This window comes from Amblyomma mixtum, chromosome 3 (genome assembly GCF_055824585.1).
Source record: "Amblyomma mixtum isolate Tamu chromosome 3, ASM5582458v1, whole genome shotgun sequence".
Classification (NCBI taxonomy): domain Eukaryota; kingdom Metazoa; phylum Arthropoda; class Arachnida; order Ixodida; family Ixodidae; genus Amblyomma; species Amblyomma mixtum.
Genome location: NC_143014.1, coordinates 251,344,701 through 251,363,040, shown reverse-complemented (window position 1 = coordinate 251,363,040; position 18,340 = coordinate 251,344,701). Strand labels below are relative to the sequence as shown.

Here is an 18,340-nt window from a genome sequence, read left to right as displayed (position 1 = left end):
TGTATTGTTTTTCTTGCTCCAGCGTGCAAGCGGTTCAAACAAAAAAATCGGTCAGCGACGAAGAGCCCTTCACGTTTTTTGAGTTCGTTGAGAGGTTTCAACCACAGGCATTCGTCTTCGGCTAGGTCTATTTTGAAAAACTCCTCGCAAAGCGTGCGCCAGACACCCACAGCCTCTTATTAAAGGCATGGCTGCACCCAACATGACCGTTCATTCGCCGCAAGGAGTTTCTTATTGCCCTCCAACGCTTCGAGAACCAAATCCAATGCAGCCAGACAATGCTTTCACTCGGAACTCACGTTGACAATCATATCAGAGCCTTCAGAGCCGCGCAAGCATGATGACATAAAAAGGACGGGCGGGTGGTCCTTTGCGTTCGTGTGAGCGCTTCACATCCGCACGGGCTCGCGGACGCATTGTCACATGACACCAGTATCTGCGTACTACCCGTGATCCGATCTGCTCGCCGGAACCCATCTTTAGTAGTAATGAGAGCTGCTCTCCGGTTTTAACCAATCGATCAACAATCCTGTGTGCCCAAGCGATGCGAGGCGATGCCACCTCGGTTCGACGAGGCAACGGCTGAAGTCCATCAAAACTACTGTAGCGTACATTGGCTATAGGTTGCCTCAGTGTTTCTTTCGAGGATTTCTTTGAAGTGCGCGAAGAGTCTGAAAACGACGTTTACAGCTTTTTCAGTTGAGCACTGAACAATGAGGAGACGACTTGTCTCGCATGCCTTATTCGCATGGCGATTGATGCTGCTCAGTGGTAGGGCGACTCAAAGAGATATAATTCACAATTCAATAGTATCTCTAAAACAGCGCTGCTGCTTCGGCTGTGTCGCGGCATGCAGAGCTGAACGGAGAGCAGGACAAGTTGATCATCCGGTAACACACCTACACATCCCAATCGTCAACGGATGAAACAGTGTAGTTCATGGGCGTTTCCTTCATCACTTTACGCGCAGTAGAACAGCAGTCATGCTATTGGTGACACTCTAAAACGCACGTAAAGGAAGACCACTTTTACACTTTTCAATCAAAGGTGGGTTTGGCCCAGTGCCGTCTCAAAGCGCCACACCCACCTATGTCTGAGGGCTTGCAGCATAGCAATTTATTACTTCGCGATCACACATCAGCATGAAAGAAACATATATCGCATGCACAACATAACCAATGGAGAGAAAAAGGGAACGCAGAGAGGGACATGGAAATAACTGGCACAAGTGCACGCAGACACTATCATCTCCGAAGCATGGCGACACCTGAGGCTGTTCCACAAGCACCTGTGCACTCGCCGCGACATGTTCCGTTGCTGGCGCTTCAAAAACGACAGTGATCATGATTCAATAAAAATTTCCTTACCTGAGATTCTAACCCAGCTGTTTTCATAATTGGTGTCCAGCCAGTAGCAAACAACAGAAGCAAACAAAAACTACTTAGCGAGACGAAAGAAGCCGGAGTATTCTGCGCTTGAGCCCTTGCCCTGACCTTACACAGGCTGACCTTGAGAGGGCGCCACTCAAACTTCTCGAGAAAAAACTAGAGTGCTAATAGAGTAACATTAACAGTACAGCGTCCGGCGCGCGGTCTGGCTCGGGCCGGAGTAGATCGGAGGTCGGCACGCTGCCAAACACATTGGGAATGACGTCGCCGCGCGACCTCAGCGAGGAGAACACGTTAGTATTACGCGCCACATAGCGATTGGTCGGCCGGATCAGGCCATCTAGTCACGCGCTCAGCTACGGCACTGCCAAGATCAAATAACATAGGTCGCCAAGGCGAGGCTCCACTGGGGTTCAAAACAATGTGCCGGCGACATCAGTTAGCGGCAATCGGCATCAGTGGAACTGAAGCGCGAAAATGTAGGTAGTAGACAGACATTATATGAAAGAAATTTTCATAGAATATATTTGTGATCCATAACCTGAAATGCTATACTAGTTAGTCTAATTTTAAAACCTTTTAGTCCTATCCACTTCATTAGAACGAAAAATGGTTTTGTTATCATAAAATTTATTTTTTTATTCTACCTGAGTCTTTTCATTCCATCCGCGGTTATACGGCTATGCTGCCGGCTTTGGCATGCCTGTGTAGGTCTTGTCATCTCGCGACATGGCTGCGTGGGTCTGTTCCCGTTTTATCAGCGTTCATTTAAATTGCTTCGTTACGTTTTTTTCCTCCTGCTACATTCTCGTCGGCTACGTGTGCGTGCTTGTTTTTCGCCGTACCGGCCACAGTTCCTGTCGGAGATTTCAACGCTGCTGCCCTCGCAAAGACTTGATGGAGTTTGAGGCGAAGAGCGCGCAGTACTCCTTGATCTGGTTCTGCAAAGAAAGTGTCAAACTGAAAACTATTCCTCTGGCATCACACTGCGAGTATGAGGTGTTAAAGGAGCACTGACGAGGAACCTGAACTCGTATTTTTACCGCTGGAACTCGATCTACACGTGCCGAGCTTTCTTAGAAACTTCGAATTATTGCCCTGTGCGGCCGATTTCTCTAATCTAAATCCGCTTAAGCGTCCCGGCTCCCGCCTTTTTTTTTTTAATTCCCCGCAGACGATGGGAGGAGTCAACCAACATTTCAACCAGTCCCGTGCCGGCTTGCCGCTCTGCCATCGGCGGAGTGAGACGTAGTGATCGGCGAAAGCAAAGGGTCCATGTGACTAGATCTATTTTATTCACGGGAGCCTAAAAACAAAATAAAAGCGAAAGCAAAGCCGCCACGCGACTGCCTGAAAGGCACTCCATGCGTTGGTCGACTCCTCCCTCCGCCTGCGGGTAATTAAAAAAAATGGCGGGAGCCGAACGTTAACTCGATTTAAATTAGGGAAATCGGCCACACAGGGCAATAAGTCGAACTTTCTAAGAATGCTCGGAACGTGTAGATCGAGTTCCCGCGGCAAAAAGACGAGTTCAGATTCCTCTCCAGTGCACCTTTAAGGCGAGTTCACAGTGACGAGTCGAGCACAAAATTGGGGCGACATTGTTTAGCCGATTGATTCTGAAGGGGAGCCAGGAAAGTGTTGCATGCAGTGGCCAGTTTGGAGAAATCGGTCGCTGACCTATTACTTGCGACGGGACATCAAGTCGCGAAGCTCCTCAGACCATCAACGGCGCCGCGGGACGTGACACCATGACACGTGACGAATATTCACTTCCACCCTTTTTCTTTGCCGAGAAATTCAGGGGCACAAGTTCGCACGTGCTTCAAGGACCGCTAGAAAAAGTGAAATGCCTGGAAGGTGGAAGTCTTAAGATGACGTAGTCGAGTAGTGCGTATGCCGGTCGACAGCGTCGCATGGTCATTTTATGACCGCAAGACGACAATGATTTCAAACGTGCTTTATTCAATGTAAACTCAATATTTCGCCGAAATATTTCGGAATCGACATGTCTAATGTTTATGGAAGCAATAAAAGTTACAACCGGGCAGCTTCATTTTTTTTTCACAACCCCTTTAAATTATTAGTGTAGTGGAGGGGTTAACATATTGCCGCAACGCATTACTGGCGCCGCCTAGGAGTCGCGCTGAGAAGGCTGGCACGCGCTCTTCTTCGCCCGAGAGCTCGCTCCCTAGTCGGTTGGCCGGCCGGGCCGTTTCCGCTCGCGCTTGGACGTTGTGGCAAATATAACCCTGCCTACCTGCTTCTGTGACATTTTGGTGGAGGTGCTGGGTAAATCCCATGTCCGAAGAGCTTTTGGTGCCTCCGAAGTCCCGCTACACACCGTGGACACACCTGTGCACAAGGCCAGCCGCCGCTTAAGAGGCTTAGCCCCCGAGTGTGGTCCCCTTCTTTCCTTACCGCGAACCATGACGACTACAGATGCAAGCCAGCCCATTCACCTTCCAGTGAGTGCTCAGCCGCTGTTCTTCCATGCTCCGCGTATGCCCACGCCGTTCCATGGCGACAAATTTGAGGATGTTGAGGACTGGTTGACCAACTACGACCGGGTCGCTGCGTTTAATGCGTGGGACGAGGAGCGAAAATTGCGGAACATTTATTTTACACTTGAAGACGCCGCCCAGATATGTTTCGAAAACCACGAGACTACCATCACCACCTGGCAAGATTGCCGGCAAAAGCTGCTCAGCACATTCGGCAACGACGCAAGAAAAGAGATGGCTGAACAGGCTCTACAGTCCCGAGCGCAGCGGCCCAATGAGAGCGTCGCCATATTCGTATAAGAAATGACTCGGCTTTTCAACCGCGTGGATCCGTCCATGTCGGAGGCAAAGAAGGTGCGCCATCTTATGCGTGGCGTTAAAGAACAGATCTTCGTCGGCCTTGTACGTGACCCTCCATGTACTGTGGCTGATTTTAAGAAGGAGGCGACAAGTATGGAGCGTGCCCTACAGCAGCGATTCGTACAATTTGATCGTTCTGAGAACATCACTGCTGTGGACTTCCGCTTGCCGATGAACGGCAACGAGAGTGGCGCCCTTCGCGAGCTTGTCCGAAGCATCGTACGTGAAGAACTGCAAAAGCTGCCCTTTCTCGAGCAACACCCGCGTGTTGGAGGCATCTCGGATGTTATACGTGAAGAGCTCCGGCAAGCAGTGCCATCAATGCCATCCCCCAAGCCGCCTGCGCCGCACGTCATGTCCTACAGCGACGCGTTGCGTACCCCTGCGCCAGCACCGCCGGCACCCTACAGGCCCGCTCCTCTCGTCCGTCCTGCACCTCGACATCCAGCTCCGGCTGATGCGCCCGACACTCGACCGCCCGTTCGCAAAGCACACGTGTGGCGTACGCCGAACAATCTACCTCTGTGCTTCCACTGCGGCGAAGCCGGACACGTACTGCGCCACTGTCCATACCGTCAGATGGGCTTGCGCGGATTCTCACCGGATGCCCCTCGACCGCGCTATGGTGAACGACCTCGGGACATCGACCAGTACCTCAGCGCCAACGTCCCACCTGCGTCCCCACCGCGACGCCAGTTCAAGTCGCCATCGCCGCGACAGTTTTCCCCCAACCGGCGTACTTCCTTCAGGCAGTCCCGAAGTCCGCGCCGGGAAAACTGAGGACGGCGACTCTCGGAGGTAGAGCCGCCGTCGATGAGCACTACGACCAACATCCTCCATTCGCCGATTCGATCAAACATTCTGACCTCCGACCCCCCGCACCGACCAGCAGTCCGACCACTTTCCGACGATCGCCGCAGTTTTCCTCCGACGCCCCCAATCGACGCACCGAACGACCAACGAGTCCGACGACCTTCCGACGATCACAGAAGCTTACCTTCGACGCCGCAATTCGACGCACTGAACGACCCGTCAGTCCGACGATCCGTGATACGGCGCACTTCGTCGACGGTGAGCTTCTTTCCGCTGAGATACCGATCATCGTTGACAATCACCATACGACTGCCCTTGTAGACACCGTGCTGATTTTTGCGTTATGAGTCGTGGCCTTGCTACAATCGTACGCAACGTCCTGACTCCTTGGCACGGCGCGCCGATAAGGACAGCCGGAGGGCATGTGCTGACGCCGCTAGGAGTGTGCTCCTTCCGAGTCGAGATTCGCCACGTAACTTTCTCTTGTTGCTTTGCTGTGCTGGCGGAGTGCTCCAAGGACCTGATCCTCGGTCTTGATTTTCTTCGAGAAAACGGCGCAATCATCGACCTCCGTGACCTCATAGTGACTTTTTCGACCCAGCGCGCAGTTTCCGACGACTACACAGCAGGCAGGCCCGTTTTCCGGGTATGCGATGATCATGTCACACTATTTCCACGCACCAGCTTGTTTGTTACAGTGCACTGCGACAACCCTCCCGCCCTTCAAGGCCTCGCGGAAATGAATGTGAATTTATTGTTGAGCCTACAAGTCAGCGTCGCTCGTGGGGTCTTTTCCTTGAGTACTGAACTGCTTTTAACGAACTTCAGCGCCGAATACCGCCATTTACCGCAAGGGGCAGCCATCGCTTACTTTGATGAAGTCGGCGAGCCCTCAGCCCACTGCGCCCTATCGTTGCTCAACAAGAACCCTCCCGAGAGCACTGGCCATACAGTTCGAACTGACGTGAATCCTGCTTTGCGTTTTGACCGGAAACGCCGCCTTCAAGCAATTCTTGACTCTTAGTATGACTGCTTTGCCGTCACGTCCAAGGTGAGACAGACGTCAGTAGCAAAGCATCGCGTTATAGTTTACACCACCGAACGCCCTATCCGCCAACACCACTACCGAGTGTCGACTAAGGAACGCGAGGCTATTCGGGCGCAAGTTGATGAAATGCTTCGCGATGATGTGATCCAACCGTCCACAAGCCCATGGGCCTCGCCTGTTGTGCTGGTCGCTAAAAAGTATGGAACACTCAGATTCTGCGTCGACTACAGGAGGCTCAACAAAATTACAAAAAAGACGCCTACCCACTGCCTCGAATCGACGACTCGTTCGACCGACTCCGCCATGCCCGATACTTTTCATCGCTCGATCTACGCTGTGGCTATTTGCAGATCGAAGTCGGTGAACGTGATCATGAAAAGACGGCGTTCATTACTCCTGACGGCCTCTACGAATTTAAGGTGCTTCTCTTTGGTTTGTGCTCCGCCCCCGCGACCTTCCAAAGAATGATGGACACTGTCCTAGCCGGCCTCAAATGGCAGACGTGCCTCGTCTACCTTGACGACGTCGTCATTTTCTCTGCGACTTACGACGAGCATCTCAAGCGCTTGACGGCCGTCCTAAATGCCATCCGCGCGGCCGGCCTCTCACTAAAACCGGAAAAATGCCCCTTTGCATTCCAACAGCTGAAGTTTCTGGGCCATGTCGTCAGCGCTGAGGGTATTAGCCCTGATCCAGAGAAGACGGCTGCCGTAGCTGCTTTCCCGACTCCTACTGACAAAAGTTCTGTTCGACGGTTTTTGGGCCTCTGTGCATATTACAGACGCTTTGTCCATGACTTCTCCCGGTAGCCGAACTACTGACTCGTCTAACAAAGGACGACCAACCTTTCGTCTGGGCCGACGAGCAGCAAAGGGCTTTCGAGGAGCTTCGCAGACGCCTTCAAACAACGCCCATACTTGGCCACTTCGACGAGGAGGCGGATATAGCATTGCATACCGACGCCAGTAACGTTGGCCTCGGAGCAGTTCTCGTTCAGTGGCAAGATGGTGCTGAGCGGGTCATTGCTTACGCCAGTCGCACCCTCTCTCGTGCCGAAGTGAATTACTCTACTACCGAAAAGGAGTGCCTTGCAATTGTGTGGGCGGTGACAAAATTTCGGCCGTATTTGTATGGTCGGCCGTTTAGAGTGGTCAGTGATCACCACTCTCTCTGCTGGCTAGCAAACCTTATACCCCTGTCACACGGGCACTTCGGATCGCGATCGGTCTCGAACGTGGTTGAAGTTTCAAGCGCGATCGAGGTGGACAGCTGCTACACGTATCCACTCGATTCCGATCAATACGAGATGGCGCTGCGCCTACTGTCATCATCGCTACTGATGTCTAATAAATTAAAACTAACAATCGTTAATAAAAATTTTATTGTGAAAATTTCAAACTATGAGCAGAAAAAGCAGCTTAATTTCTTCTGCAACCAGCAATGGACTCGATAGCGAACAGCAGCACAACAACGCTCGGTGCACGCGTGAACGGTAGCGCCATCTAGTGACAAGGCGCCAAAGCACATCAACTCTGCGATGAAGAAGTTTTCTGCCCTGATTACTGGTAGTTAGGGTCTGTGCATTGCAAGCCTTTTTTTCGTTCCAAGAAGAAAAACTGCAAATAGTAGAAAATGTAACAACTGACTAAAAGCAAGACAACTGCTTTGCCAGGTGTCGCTCTTGCGAGGTAAACACACTGCATTTAGTTAGGCCTAAGAGCTTTAAAATCGCCGAATTATCTAAAAAACAGGGGCTAGTTATCGCTTAAACCTCTACGCGTGGGCGAGAGTGTGCGAAATAAAAGCGAACCGCTACCATTTGAGCGAGCTATCGCGTCAAAGAATCCAGCGGTGACATGTATTTATTCCGAAGCGGACGAGCAGGGCGCCGCCATCTTGTCAACGCATCCCGCAACCCTCGATCGTGCTCCATGCGGTTGAGCAGGATCGCGGTCGATCGTGATTGAATTCGCCGTGTAGCAACGCCGGATCTGCATTGAGTTCGATTTCGATCGACTCGATCGCGATCGAAAGTGCCCGTGTGACTGCAGTATTAAAGATCCTTCTGGCCGGTTAGCCCGCTGGAGTCTCCGCTTGCAGGAGTTCGACGTCACTATTGTGTACAAGTCCGGCAAGAAACACAGTGACGCTGACTGTCTATCCCGAGCCCCTATCCCGTGTTCTTCACTTGAAACAGATGACTCCGTTTTTCTCGGCGCTCTCACGACGCCTGATCTCGCTCAACAACAGCGAGATGACACCGAATTTCGGCCCCTCATCGATTACCTCGAGGGAACCGCTTCGTCGCCACCTCGCCTTTTTACGCGTGGCCTGTCGTCGTTCTGCTTGCGGGACGGCGTCCTTTACAAGAAAAACTACGCTTCCACAGGCATTCAGTACCTGCTGGTGGTCCCAACGCCGCTCCGTCCCGACGTTTTGCAGGCATGCCACGACGAGCATTCTGCCGGCCATCTCGGTTTCTCACGGACCTTGGCTCGCGTACGACAAAGGTACTACTGGCCCAAGCTTGCTGCTATTGTCCAGCGCTATGTTAAGACGTGCCGTGATTGCCAACGTCGGAAGACGCCGCCTCTCAAGCCGGCCGGCCTGCTGCAGCCTATTGGTCCTCCTCGAGTACCCTTTCACCAAGTCGGTATGGACTTGCTCGGGCCGTTCCCTACGTCATCATTGGGCAACCGCTACATTATAGTCGCCACTGATTACCACACCCGCTATTGTGAAACCAAAGCTCTTCCCAGCGGCACTTCTACTGATATTGCGAACTTTTTCATCTTTAACCTAGTCCTTCGTCATGGTGCCCCTGCGGTCGTTTTAACTGACAGAGGCACTGCATTTACTTCAGGTCTAACCCAGGAAGTTATGGGCTCAGTGGCACTTGTCATCGCAGAACAACAGCTTACCATCCTCAGACGAATGGCCTTACTGAGCGACTCAATAAGACCATCGCCGATATGCTTTCAATGTATGTCGACGAAGACCATAAGAACTGGGACCAGGTACTACCGTATGCAACATTTGCGTATAATACCGCAGTCCAGGAAACGACCCGCTCTACACCGTTTCGTTTGGTGTACGGTCGCGAAGCCGTTACCATGCTGGATGCAATGTTACTGCCCGATGTCGCCCTCCCATCAGTTGCCGGCGCTGACCAATTCGTCCAGCACGCTGAGGCCGCCCGTCAGCTAGCTAGAATGAGACTCCGGACGCAGCAGGTTAAAGACGCTCAACGCTATAACCTTCGTCACAGGGAGGTAATTTACAACCCTGGCGATCAAGTCTGGGTGTTGGTTGCTGTTCGCAAGCGGGGTCGCTCCGAGAAGCTTCTGCGCCGCTACTTCGGCCCGTACGAAGTGCTGCGCAAACTCAGCGACGTCACCTACGAAGTGATTCCGCAAGGAACTGTTCGTACGTCCCGACGGCAAACACAGTCGAAAGTCGTACACGTTGCCCGGATGAAGCCCTTCCACGCCCCCTAGGTCAAGCCTACGGTTCTGCTTGACCTCGCCACGCAGCATCGGGACGATGCTTTTTCCACCGTGAGGGGCAATGCCGCAACGCATTACTGGCGCCGCCTAGTAGTCGCGCTCAGGAGGCTGGCACGCACTCTTCTTCGCCCGAGAGCTCGCTCGCTAGTCGGTTGACCGGCCGGGCCGTTTCCGCTGGCGCTTGGACGTTGTGGCAAATATAACCCTGCCTACCTGCTCCTGTGACAATATTGTAGCGGATGAAGTGGTTTTAATACAGGTGAGAGCTGGACGGATGAAAGCTGGCCGCAAACGGCTCAGAGCTCAGATCAGTCTGCGCGCGCCTGCCTCCTCTTCTTCCTTGAACTCATCAGTACGCCCCTACGCGCCGGCCAGCGGAAGTCTGCACATGCGCGACGCGTCGGCCGCCACCGAGCGCGTCCACGACACGACGCTCGGATCCGGCAGTGCCAGATGTTCAGCGCGCGCGCTACTCGCTGCAGCGCGCGTTTTATTTCGGGCGCACCAGCATCGACCAACCAGTGGACGTTTCGCTTCTGTGCCTTCCGGAGCGGAGTCGGTCGCGTACTTGCGAGATGCACATGGAGTTGTGCACCGCCTTTTTTGAGCGTTGGGGCACGGAGCTCAGCGCGCAAGCGGGCACTGCGCACGGCGCATAGGACGCAGAAGTGTCTATGGAGTCGCTTCTTGCAGATCGACGATGGCAGCGCTTCAAGCGAGCCACATGAATGACTTGTGTTTTACGGGAACGGTGTTTATCAGTCGTCATCTTGGCGACGGCATAATTCACGTCAATCAGTCAGCCCAACACGATGAAGGGGTCATCGTACTTGTACAGAAACTTCTCATACAATCCTTTATCAAGAGTTGGCGTCCAAAGCCAAAGTCTCCAGGAGAGTTAGTCACTGCACGATAACGTAGGTCGTAGTATTCTTTCAAGCGGCGTTGGGAGGCCAGTGTACGTCAGAGGGCTATACGATGGGCTTCTTCGGCACGGCATAGTATCTGGGCAATGGACGCGTTCTCTATGGGGGAAAACGGGAAGATGGTATCGAGGAAAACGCCGAGAGTTCGGGCATATAGCAAATAGAAGGGAGAATACGCGGTGACCTTATGAATATGCGCACGTCCCATATGGTAGCATTGCGTCCCAGTTTCCATGTTCAGATCAGACGTACATGGACAACATGGTTGTCAGGGTGCGGTTGGTGCGCTCGGTAAAGCCGTTGGTCTGCGGGTGGTACGGTGTGGAATGTCGGTAGTCTGGTCCACAAAGCCGGAACATTTCTTCCACGATATCAGCAGTAAATTGCCGTGCACGTTCACTGAACATTATAGGTCTTGAATGTCGATACTGAAGGTGCCAGGGTTGTGCCACGCCTAATATTCGACAATAATAGACCAATCTGACAACAGAAAATAATCCTAAATTGCTAGCATGCCAAGACCGCTATGCTAAACTTTGACACCGCATGCTGCCAAGTGCTTCGCTTAGTAACAATGAAAACTGAATCTCCGGTTTGCGCGTCTTAGCGGCAAAAAATATTTTCAAAGAATTTACCTTTTATTTTTTTTACAGAAGAATAAATTCGTTGCAAGCCCCGACTAGTCATTAACTATAAAGCTGTCTTCTTATTCCTTTTTACCTCGGCGTTTACAAGCTAGAAATTCTTCCTGTTGGCTGGTCTCACTTTTTCCTCAGACATATCTGGCATTCCTGAGACACATCTGGCATAATTACAAAAAAATGCTTCTTTATCAGAAAGGTTTGCCCTCAGTTTTTCTGACGCCAAGTAATCAACCAATGGAGATAGACTAGAGGCCCTGTTACTTTCTTCCTTGTTGAGACTTAAGCCTCCAAGACAGTGAACAGCAAATCTAGGTCGTTCTTTCTGGAGAGCCTGGCAGGAGATGTTCCTTGCCAGAACTACCTGCTCCAGTTTTTGAAGCGTCGGCTGTGCACAAAACTTCAGTCCTAAACTTAGAATTTTATGATGTTTCTCGGGCACCTGCTGTTCTCCCAGAATCAGTAGCTTTCCTTCTGGCAGAGGGGGATTCTTCACAAGAGTCCAAGGTTGAGCAGAATTCCATGCACAGCAGGCGTCGTGTACATAGTACCTGTCACATGCGGCCAAAGCTATATCGGACAAACAGCAAGGTGTCTCAACATAAGTCTACGTGAACACGACAAATTCTCAGAAAAGTCCAGTCCTGGAACCTTTCACTTCATCCCAAAAAATGCAGCGATATGCCCTCTTGCACCCTCTTTACACCCACTTTTTAGTGAAGTATCGGTGCTGTACAAGTACAGAAAACAACTAACAAGAGAATTAAAAGAAGGATACCTCATTCACAAGAACTCTGACACGTGCATAAGCACCCCATCGGTTATCATTCATTCCCGTGAAATAGCATTTGGTGATGAAACTTGTTGACGTCAATGTTTTTTTTCATCAGCGCACATGCGAACATGCGCACTTGGTTGTTGGGATGTTTTGTATGTACTTGTGTCATTCCAATGAATCATGCAGTTGATAGTCACCGCTTTTCCCGCCTGCTCGTTTTTCCTTCGCCCGTTCCACTGTGTTTTTAAACTATGTTGCACCAACTATAGCTCAGCTCCCCATTTTATTGCAAAACAGCAATAAATCGGACAGCCATCTCATATGGTCCCTGGCAAGAATGGACACTATTTTGTTTGTCATGTCAGCTGCCTAAAACCTTAACCGTGCGCTACACCACTGATCTTATCAACAACTCAATTATATATTTTGAAAACGGCACGCTTGTGACAATATGCAAGGGCACAACTTGGTATGCACATGTCTTCAAAAGCACTGACGCATCCCTGTGTACTACCATGAGGACTAAACTTCCTCATCTAACCACAATGAACGGCGATACTAATTCCTTCTTTACTAGATTTCATTTATGGATCAATGTCCATTACTGGCCACCGTGGTGGCTCAGTTGTTATAGTGGTCGGCTGCTGAACTGAAAGACGCGATTTCGATCCCGATCGCTGCGAGCGTGCTTCGATGGAGGGGAAATGCTAGAGACCCGAGTATAGTGCGATGTCAGTGCACGTTAAAGAACACCAGGTGGTTGAAATTGCCCGGAGTCCTCCACTACGGCGTCCTCATAACTTGAGTCACTTTGCAACGTTAAACCCCATAAAACACAACCACAATGTTATTTCTAGACCGCTATGCCGGAGTGGAGTAGATTTTTACTCCTGTTTTGCCTAACGAGATCGTGCTTTGTGGGTGCGCTTGGATTCCTACAGAAAAACACAGATCACTGGTGCGCATCTGAGTATGTTCTTACAATAAAACTGCATATCTGGATGGTGGTCCAGGAAACGTTAGCAGCGAGGCCTCTCTACGCACTGCTCGGCGGCTTATGCAACAGTTATGGCAGTGCCCCCGGCCAGTCTGTCGTGTCAGTCTTTCGTCAAAGCCTTCCCAACTGCTCTTCATTTCTCTTTTATTTCTGTGTCCCTTCGCAATGAGCAGGGCTACCAATCTGAATTCTCTTCTCATTAACATTATTGCGTGTCGCTTCTCTGGCAACTCTGCCTTTTTGCGACTCGCGCCATCTCCTCGGTCACATCGCCAAGCAAGGCTGTTTTTGTACCTTATGTAAGCTGAGAGACTTCGTCTGTTAGTTTTCCAAATTTAAGGTGGTACACTACGGAAGCAAGCCATCTCGATGAAGGAACTAAAGCATTCGCTAAGGCCGGAAGTTCAAAGTTGTAATAAGGGATGTTTAAGCCTCTTGCAACTGTAAGGGAGTGATATTTCGTCTAGACAGAAATTTTCGAGCATACTTGTTTCAAATAAAAGTCTTACAGTTTTGCGTAGCTAGTTTTCAATTTTTACTATATGAACGCCCACGTGGCCTTAACCAAACTGGAAGTCCCCCTTTGGGTTTGAGAACGATCTGAAAGGTCATCTGCACTTCTTCCAGTGGACGCATAGCTTCTATGCTGAACTTGGTGAGGATCTTTGCCAGCACAACCTTCATCTCCATCATGGCGAACTTCTGACCTGAGAGACAAATGGAAGGATAAAATATAGCGCACGCAGCAAAGAAATTGCTTCAAGAATCTTGCAAAAAGTTACTGATATAGTGAATGTGCGGCTTCACTTATTAGAGTATTCCCGTGTCTAAGCAAGTCTTGGGCTATAAACAATGCTCTAATGCAGCATTGCCTGTACACAAAACCTTTCAAGTCCACGTTCTCCGTCTCTCCACCGTCCACACCCACCAGATCCTGTTATGCTGAGCTGGCATTTTTCTTTATCAGTTTTGCAGGTCAACCGGTCTAATTCCTTGTAACAGCCATCTTGCCTGGACAACAGCTATTCAAGTTCACACTCCCCGTATGACCACCATCCTCCCCCTCACCAGGACTTCCTTGTCGTAGTGAAGGTCCTATTTATCCGCCGCCAAAGAAGAACACTGCCCTGACGATAAGTCCTCTTGTCGAAACGTTCGATAAGCGCACCGAGGCTCCACAATCAACCATTGTTCACTCTGTTTTGCGTTGCGACGAAAGAATAACAGGAAATTCGCAGGAAGATACTGTAGCGGAGGGAGCAAGTTGGGCTAGTTCGTGACTGATAGAACGTTGCAGCGCTGTCGGATGTCACGACACAATAGAAAAAGGCACAACACGAGAAACAACACGAATAGAACAGGACATGAGTGTTGTGTCAACATCTTTTAGCGCGACAACTTTCTTTCATTTTTAAGCGAGAGGAGCTAGTAGTCTTGGGAGCCTCCTTAGTGCTTTTACATGCTGCCTGCTTGAGCCTATATCCATTAGCTTACGCACTGTGCAGAAGCCACACGTGGCGTGCGTCAAGACGTTAACCTATGTAGGGAGAAACTTCCCAAAGAAACTTAGCATCCAAACGCGCTCTTCTAATGGTTCAGAATATGGTCTTGCGTTGGCAGCGGCCCGAGCAGCTGACGGCAGTTTTTAGATGCGCAGTGCCATAATTTCAGTGCCACCTGGGCACTGAAGATTGCCTATATGGAAGAGAAAGAAAATACAATGCCGGAAAGCGTTCGTTCGTTGCCTTCTCAGCTATATATCGGGCTGTACCGCGCAGTTTTTGAACAACACCTTAAATCCTAAGCTGCTCTGCACTCTCGTCCGAGGTTCGTCTAGCTTCCGAGGTAGCTAAAGAAAACATCGCCGTCCCACAGATCAAATCCAAAGGATTCCAGGGGGAGCCTCTGACCTGAACCCAGATCACATGTGTGTCATGCATTCACCAAATATGGTTATCGTGCATGCAGAAACTGGCACGTCGCCGTATTTAAGAAAGTGAGCTCAAAACCAGTTTGTCTGCCTTGTCTCTTAACCTCTTGCCGTCAAGCCTGCCAGTGAAATGGTAAGTGAAGAAAGTTGTGTGAAATCACCTGACGTTCTGTTGACTTGATTTTACAGATGCGCCTAGTTCAATGGGGGCCGAGATATATTACGCAACAATTTGCGGACAGAATGAACATATACAGTACACTGCAATCGCCCTTAAATATAACTAGAATATCTCTTCAACACTCACACTGTTGAGCTCTGCAGTACCGAAGGAAGGGTTGGTTATGGGCAGGGATCTGGAAAGCGGCATATAGAGAGCGCAATCCCCCTCTCCTTCAGACAACCCATAGATACGTGCTTGGTTGGAAGGTAACTGGCGTTGCATGTTTGTCTCACGGCCCATGCCCTTGGCTCACAGACATGATGAAGCACAGACTTCCAGTGGCCACGCACGCATCTCTGCGCTACCGCCCTTATAAAAGCTGTGGTCACAAGGTCAAACAATGGTGACCATCCTGCTTCTATTTTTCCTCAGTACAAATCACTTACCGATGCATGTTTTCGGGCCTGCTGAAAAGGGTATGTAGCTGAATGGGTGCCTCCGGCTGTTTTCTTCCTGCATAAACCTCTCCGGTATGTACTCCTCGGGACGCTCAAATTGCTGCGGATTTCGATGCAGGCTGAAGACGTTGATTACACAGGAGAGGCCTTTCGGCAACGTGACGCCGCCTGAAAAAGAGACGAAAATGGTTGCAGGGCACGCACAGCTGTTCATCATGCAGTAGAAGCTTTGCAAAGACTGCGAATTTTATCGTGTCATTAATTCCCAAGCAAGTGGTGGCAGCTTTCGAATTGCACCATATCCCATTAAATGTAAATTCTTGTAAGCTAGGGTTAGCATTTCCACTTACGAAGGCAGCAGCAAGCACGTTACAACACATGGAACAAAAACGCGGCAAAGATTGATTATCCTGGCCGGCGGGAAGAAGCGTTACTCCCCTGTGACGAAATTGGAGGAACAAATCTTCATGTTACAGGGAATTTCCGACAGTAATGAAAGCACACACAAATCTTACTCATTCATTCCCCCATACAGGCCACATAAATCTTGGGAGTTTCCGTTTTCACTCTTCTCCCCTTTTATTAGAAATTATTCCAGGAATGAACTATGAAACCTACGAGTTAATAAAACAATATAATTTATAATGCACCTTTATAATGGACTTAAAACACAAATGTTTTTTTTACAACTGCCACGTCACTAAATTACCGCCAGGTGGAGAAAGGGATCACGGTCGGCGTCACCCTTGTGTAGAGCGCTGGAACAATGCGACCAAAGCATACAAAACTAAAATTACACAGCGGCTCATGGTTTTATGGTAAAGTGCTCCTGCCCACCTGACTGGTTGGTCTTTGCAGAATGGCATCTTTTGGGCTAGTTGGTGCAAATCCGTTGTTTGAATTCCTGACGCGATTTCAGCCTAATAATTGTTTCGTAAATCTCTATTTTTTATGTTATTCTTTCACGCTTCATATTGCCGCCTATCTAATTTACCTAACACACACTTTTGCCTTGTTTTTCTTGTGTTCTAATTTTTTTGTCATGCTGACTACCACCCTTCACCTCTGCCCACTGTGTATATATTACGCTTGGTTTCACCCGTCTTCAGAAAATCCGAAAGTCAACGATTATTCCTGTTTCTCTTTCTACGTCTGTGTCCTGATCTTCCTGCTAGCCCAACCAAACTGGTAGGCCTCTGTTACTCTGCTTCCCGGCAAGCACTGGCTTTAAAGCCTATGGAAGCGAAGACAAGGTATCTTTTTGTAGGACAGTGCACCTCCAAAGCACTGTACACAATCGTAACGCAGACTCTGCACATTATTTAAGCAGAATATTTAGGTGTTCGGTAGTTCCTGTGCCTAATTAATCAAAGATAATTGATGAGTCCTCTGTGGGAAAGCGACCCAAGTGTTCCGGGATGAAACCGGGTGATACGGGGAAAAAGAAAGGCGCGGTGAGTGCAGCAAGGCAGGCTGATAGCTGTGTTTGTGTTCGGCAAAGTAGCTATACACGAGATGTAATTGAAAGGTAGAGTTTTATGTCAATCCGAACAAGTATTGCAAATTGTGTTGTTGTTAGTTGGGATTGTGGTACCGGTAGCAATGTAAGTTCTCCCGGCACATGTAAGTATTGTTATTTAAGTTGTATATGTTGCACGCACGGCCCACAAGACGTCTGCGTTGGCCAGGGATCACAGGTACATAAATGTTAGCTTCTCGGGCGAGGTGATTTACTAATTGCCTGCGAGTCCTGCGCAACTATAGGTAATGCGTATTGTTATTGGGACGGGCGCTAGGTTTTCCTCGGCGTCAGTGATGTTGTAGTGTAAATCCTCATTGCGGTATAGTTGTTTCATTGCGCGAATGACCGATATAGAATTTGCGGAATTTCATGAGGCGGAGAGTAAGGTGAAAAGCTCATTCATGGCAAGCATTACGGTACGGCGCGCATCTGTAAGAATCTTATGCCTAGGTTATAAGTAGCGGAGCAACCAAATATATCTATTGCATCATGATGGTAGGTAGTTATTTAATGCGTTCTGCACGAGACCGATTCAAGAGGGGTAAAAAGAACAGCGAATGTTTTTCCTTTCAAGCATCTTCGATTTCGTGTTGCTAACTTAACTATTGAGGCGCTTTAAGGTGTTTATTCAGCTCGTGATAATCAAGGTAACACTTAAAATTTAAATTATCTCCGTGAGCGAGCCAAAACTTACCGAGCGTGACATTTTCGTCTAGAAGAATTCCGATTATTGGAAACGATGGGAAAAGCCGCAGAGCCTCCTAAAATTTAAGAAGACCCATTTGTTACCGGCGAGAAAAATATGCAAAACGTTCCCTGTATGCACTGCAACGTAGCTCGGTTATCTCCTAGACACTTGCTTCGAATATGCACTTGCGTGCAATACTTGACATATTTAATATGCTCTAACAAAATGCCAATGCTTTGATGAGAACACCTTGTCGAATATCTTGCTGAATCGTCTTACACACTTGCCGGAGAGCTCGACAGGTTGCCGGTGATCCTGTAAAAATTTCATACTTTGGGACCCGGTCTTGTATATCTTGTATTGGTCTTGTATCATGCAAACACATTAAAAAACTGATTAAATTTAATTTTCGACTGAGTAATCGATGCATTCACGCATTCGTTGACTGATTCATAGAGTGGCTGATTGATTAATTTGCAAATTCAAAAATTTTCTCTACTTACGAATAGAATATAATTAGTGGATGGGCGTTTCAGTTTAAGACGTAAAAAACGTTTTAAGTACGCAGCAATCAATTAGCGGGATTCGACTTTAAGCGAAAAAGGTTAATACCCACTA

General features: G+C 49.3%; 2 protein-coding genes across 2 annotated transcripts in view; both read right to left on the bottom strand.

Annotated features, from left to right (window-relative positions):
- Positions 1-2,119, bottom strand: part of LOC149354333 (cytochrome P450 4V2-like) — a 67,680-nt gene extending 65,561 nt beyond the window's left edge. The window contains exon 1 of the mRNA XM_089575962.1: positions 2,092-2,119. Coding sequence (XP_089432088.1) covers positions 2,092-2,119 — 28 coding nt within the window. The remainder of the gene's footprint in view (positions 1-2,091) is intronic.
- An 8,668-nt stretch (positions 2,120-10,787) lies between these two features.
- LOC149354332 (cytochrome P450 4V2-like) overlaps positions 10,788-18,340 on the bottom strand; it is a 43,956-nt gene continuing 36,403 nt past the window's right edge. The window contains exons 9-12 of the mRNA XM_089575961.1: positions 17,729-17,795; positions 15,501-15,680; positions 13,516-13,668; positions 10,788-10,882 (exon numbers count right to left, since the gene is read on the bottom strand). Of these exons, the coding sequence (XP_089432087.1) occupies positions 10,788-10,882; positions 13,516-13,668; positions 15,501-15,680; positions 17,729-17,795 (495 nt within the window). The remainder of the gene's footprint in view (positions 10,883-13,515; positions 13,669-15,500; positions 15,681-17,728; positions 17,796-18,340) is intronic.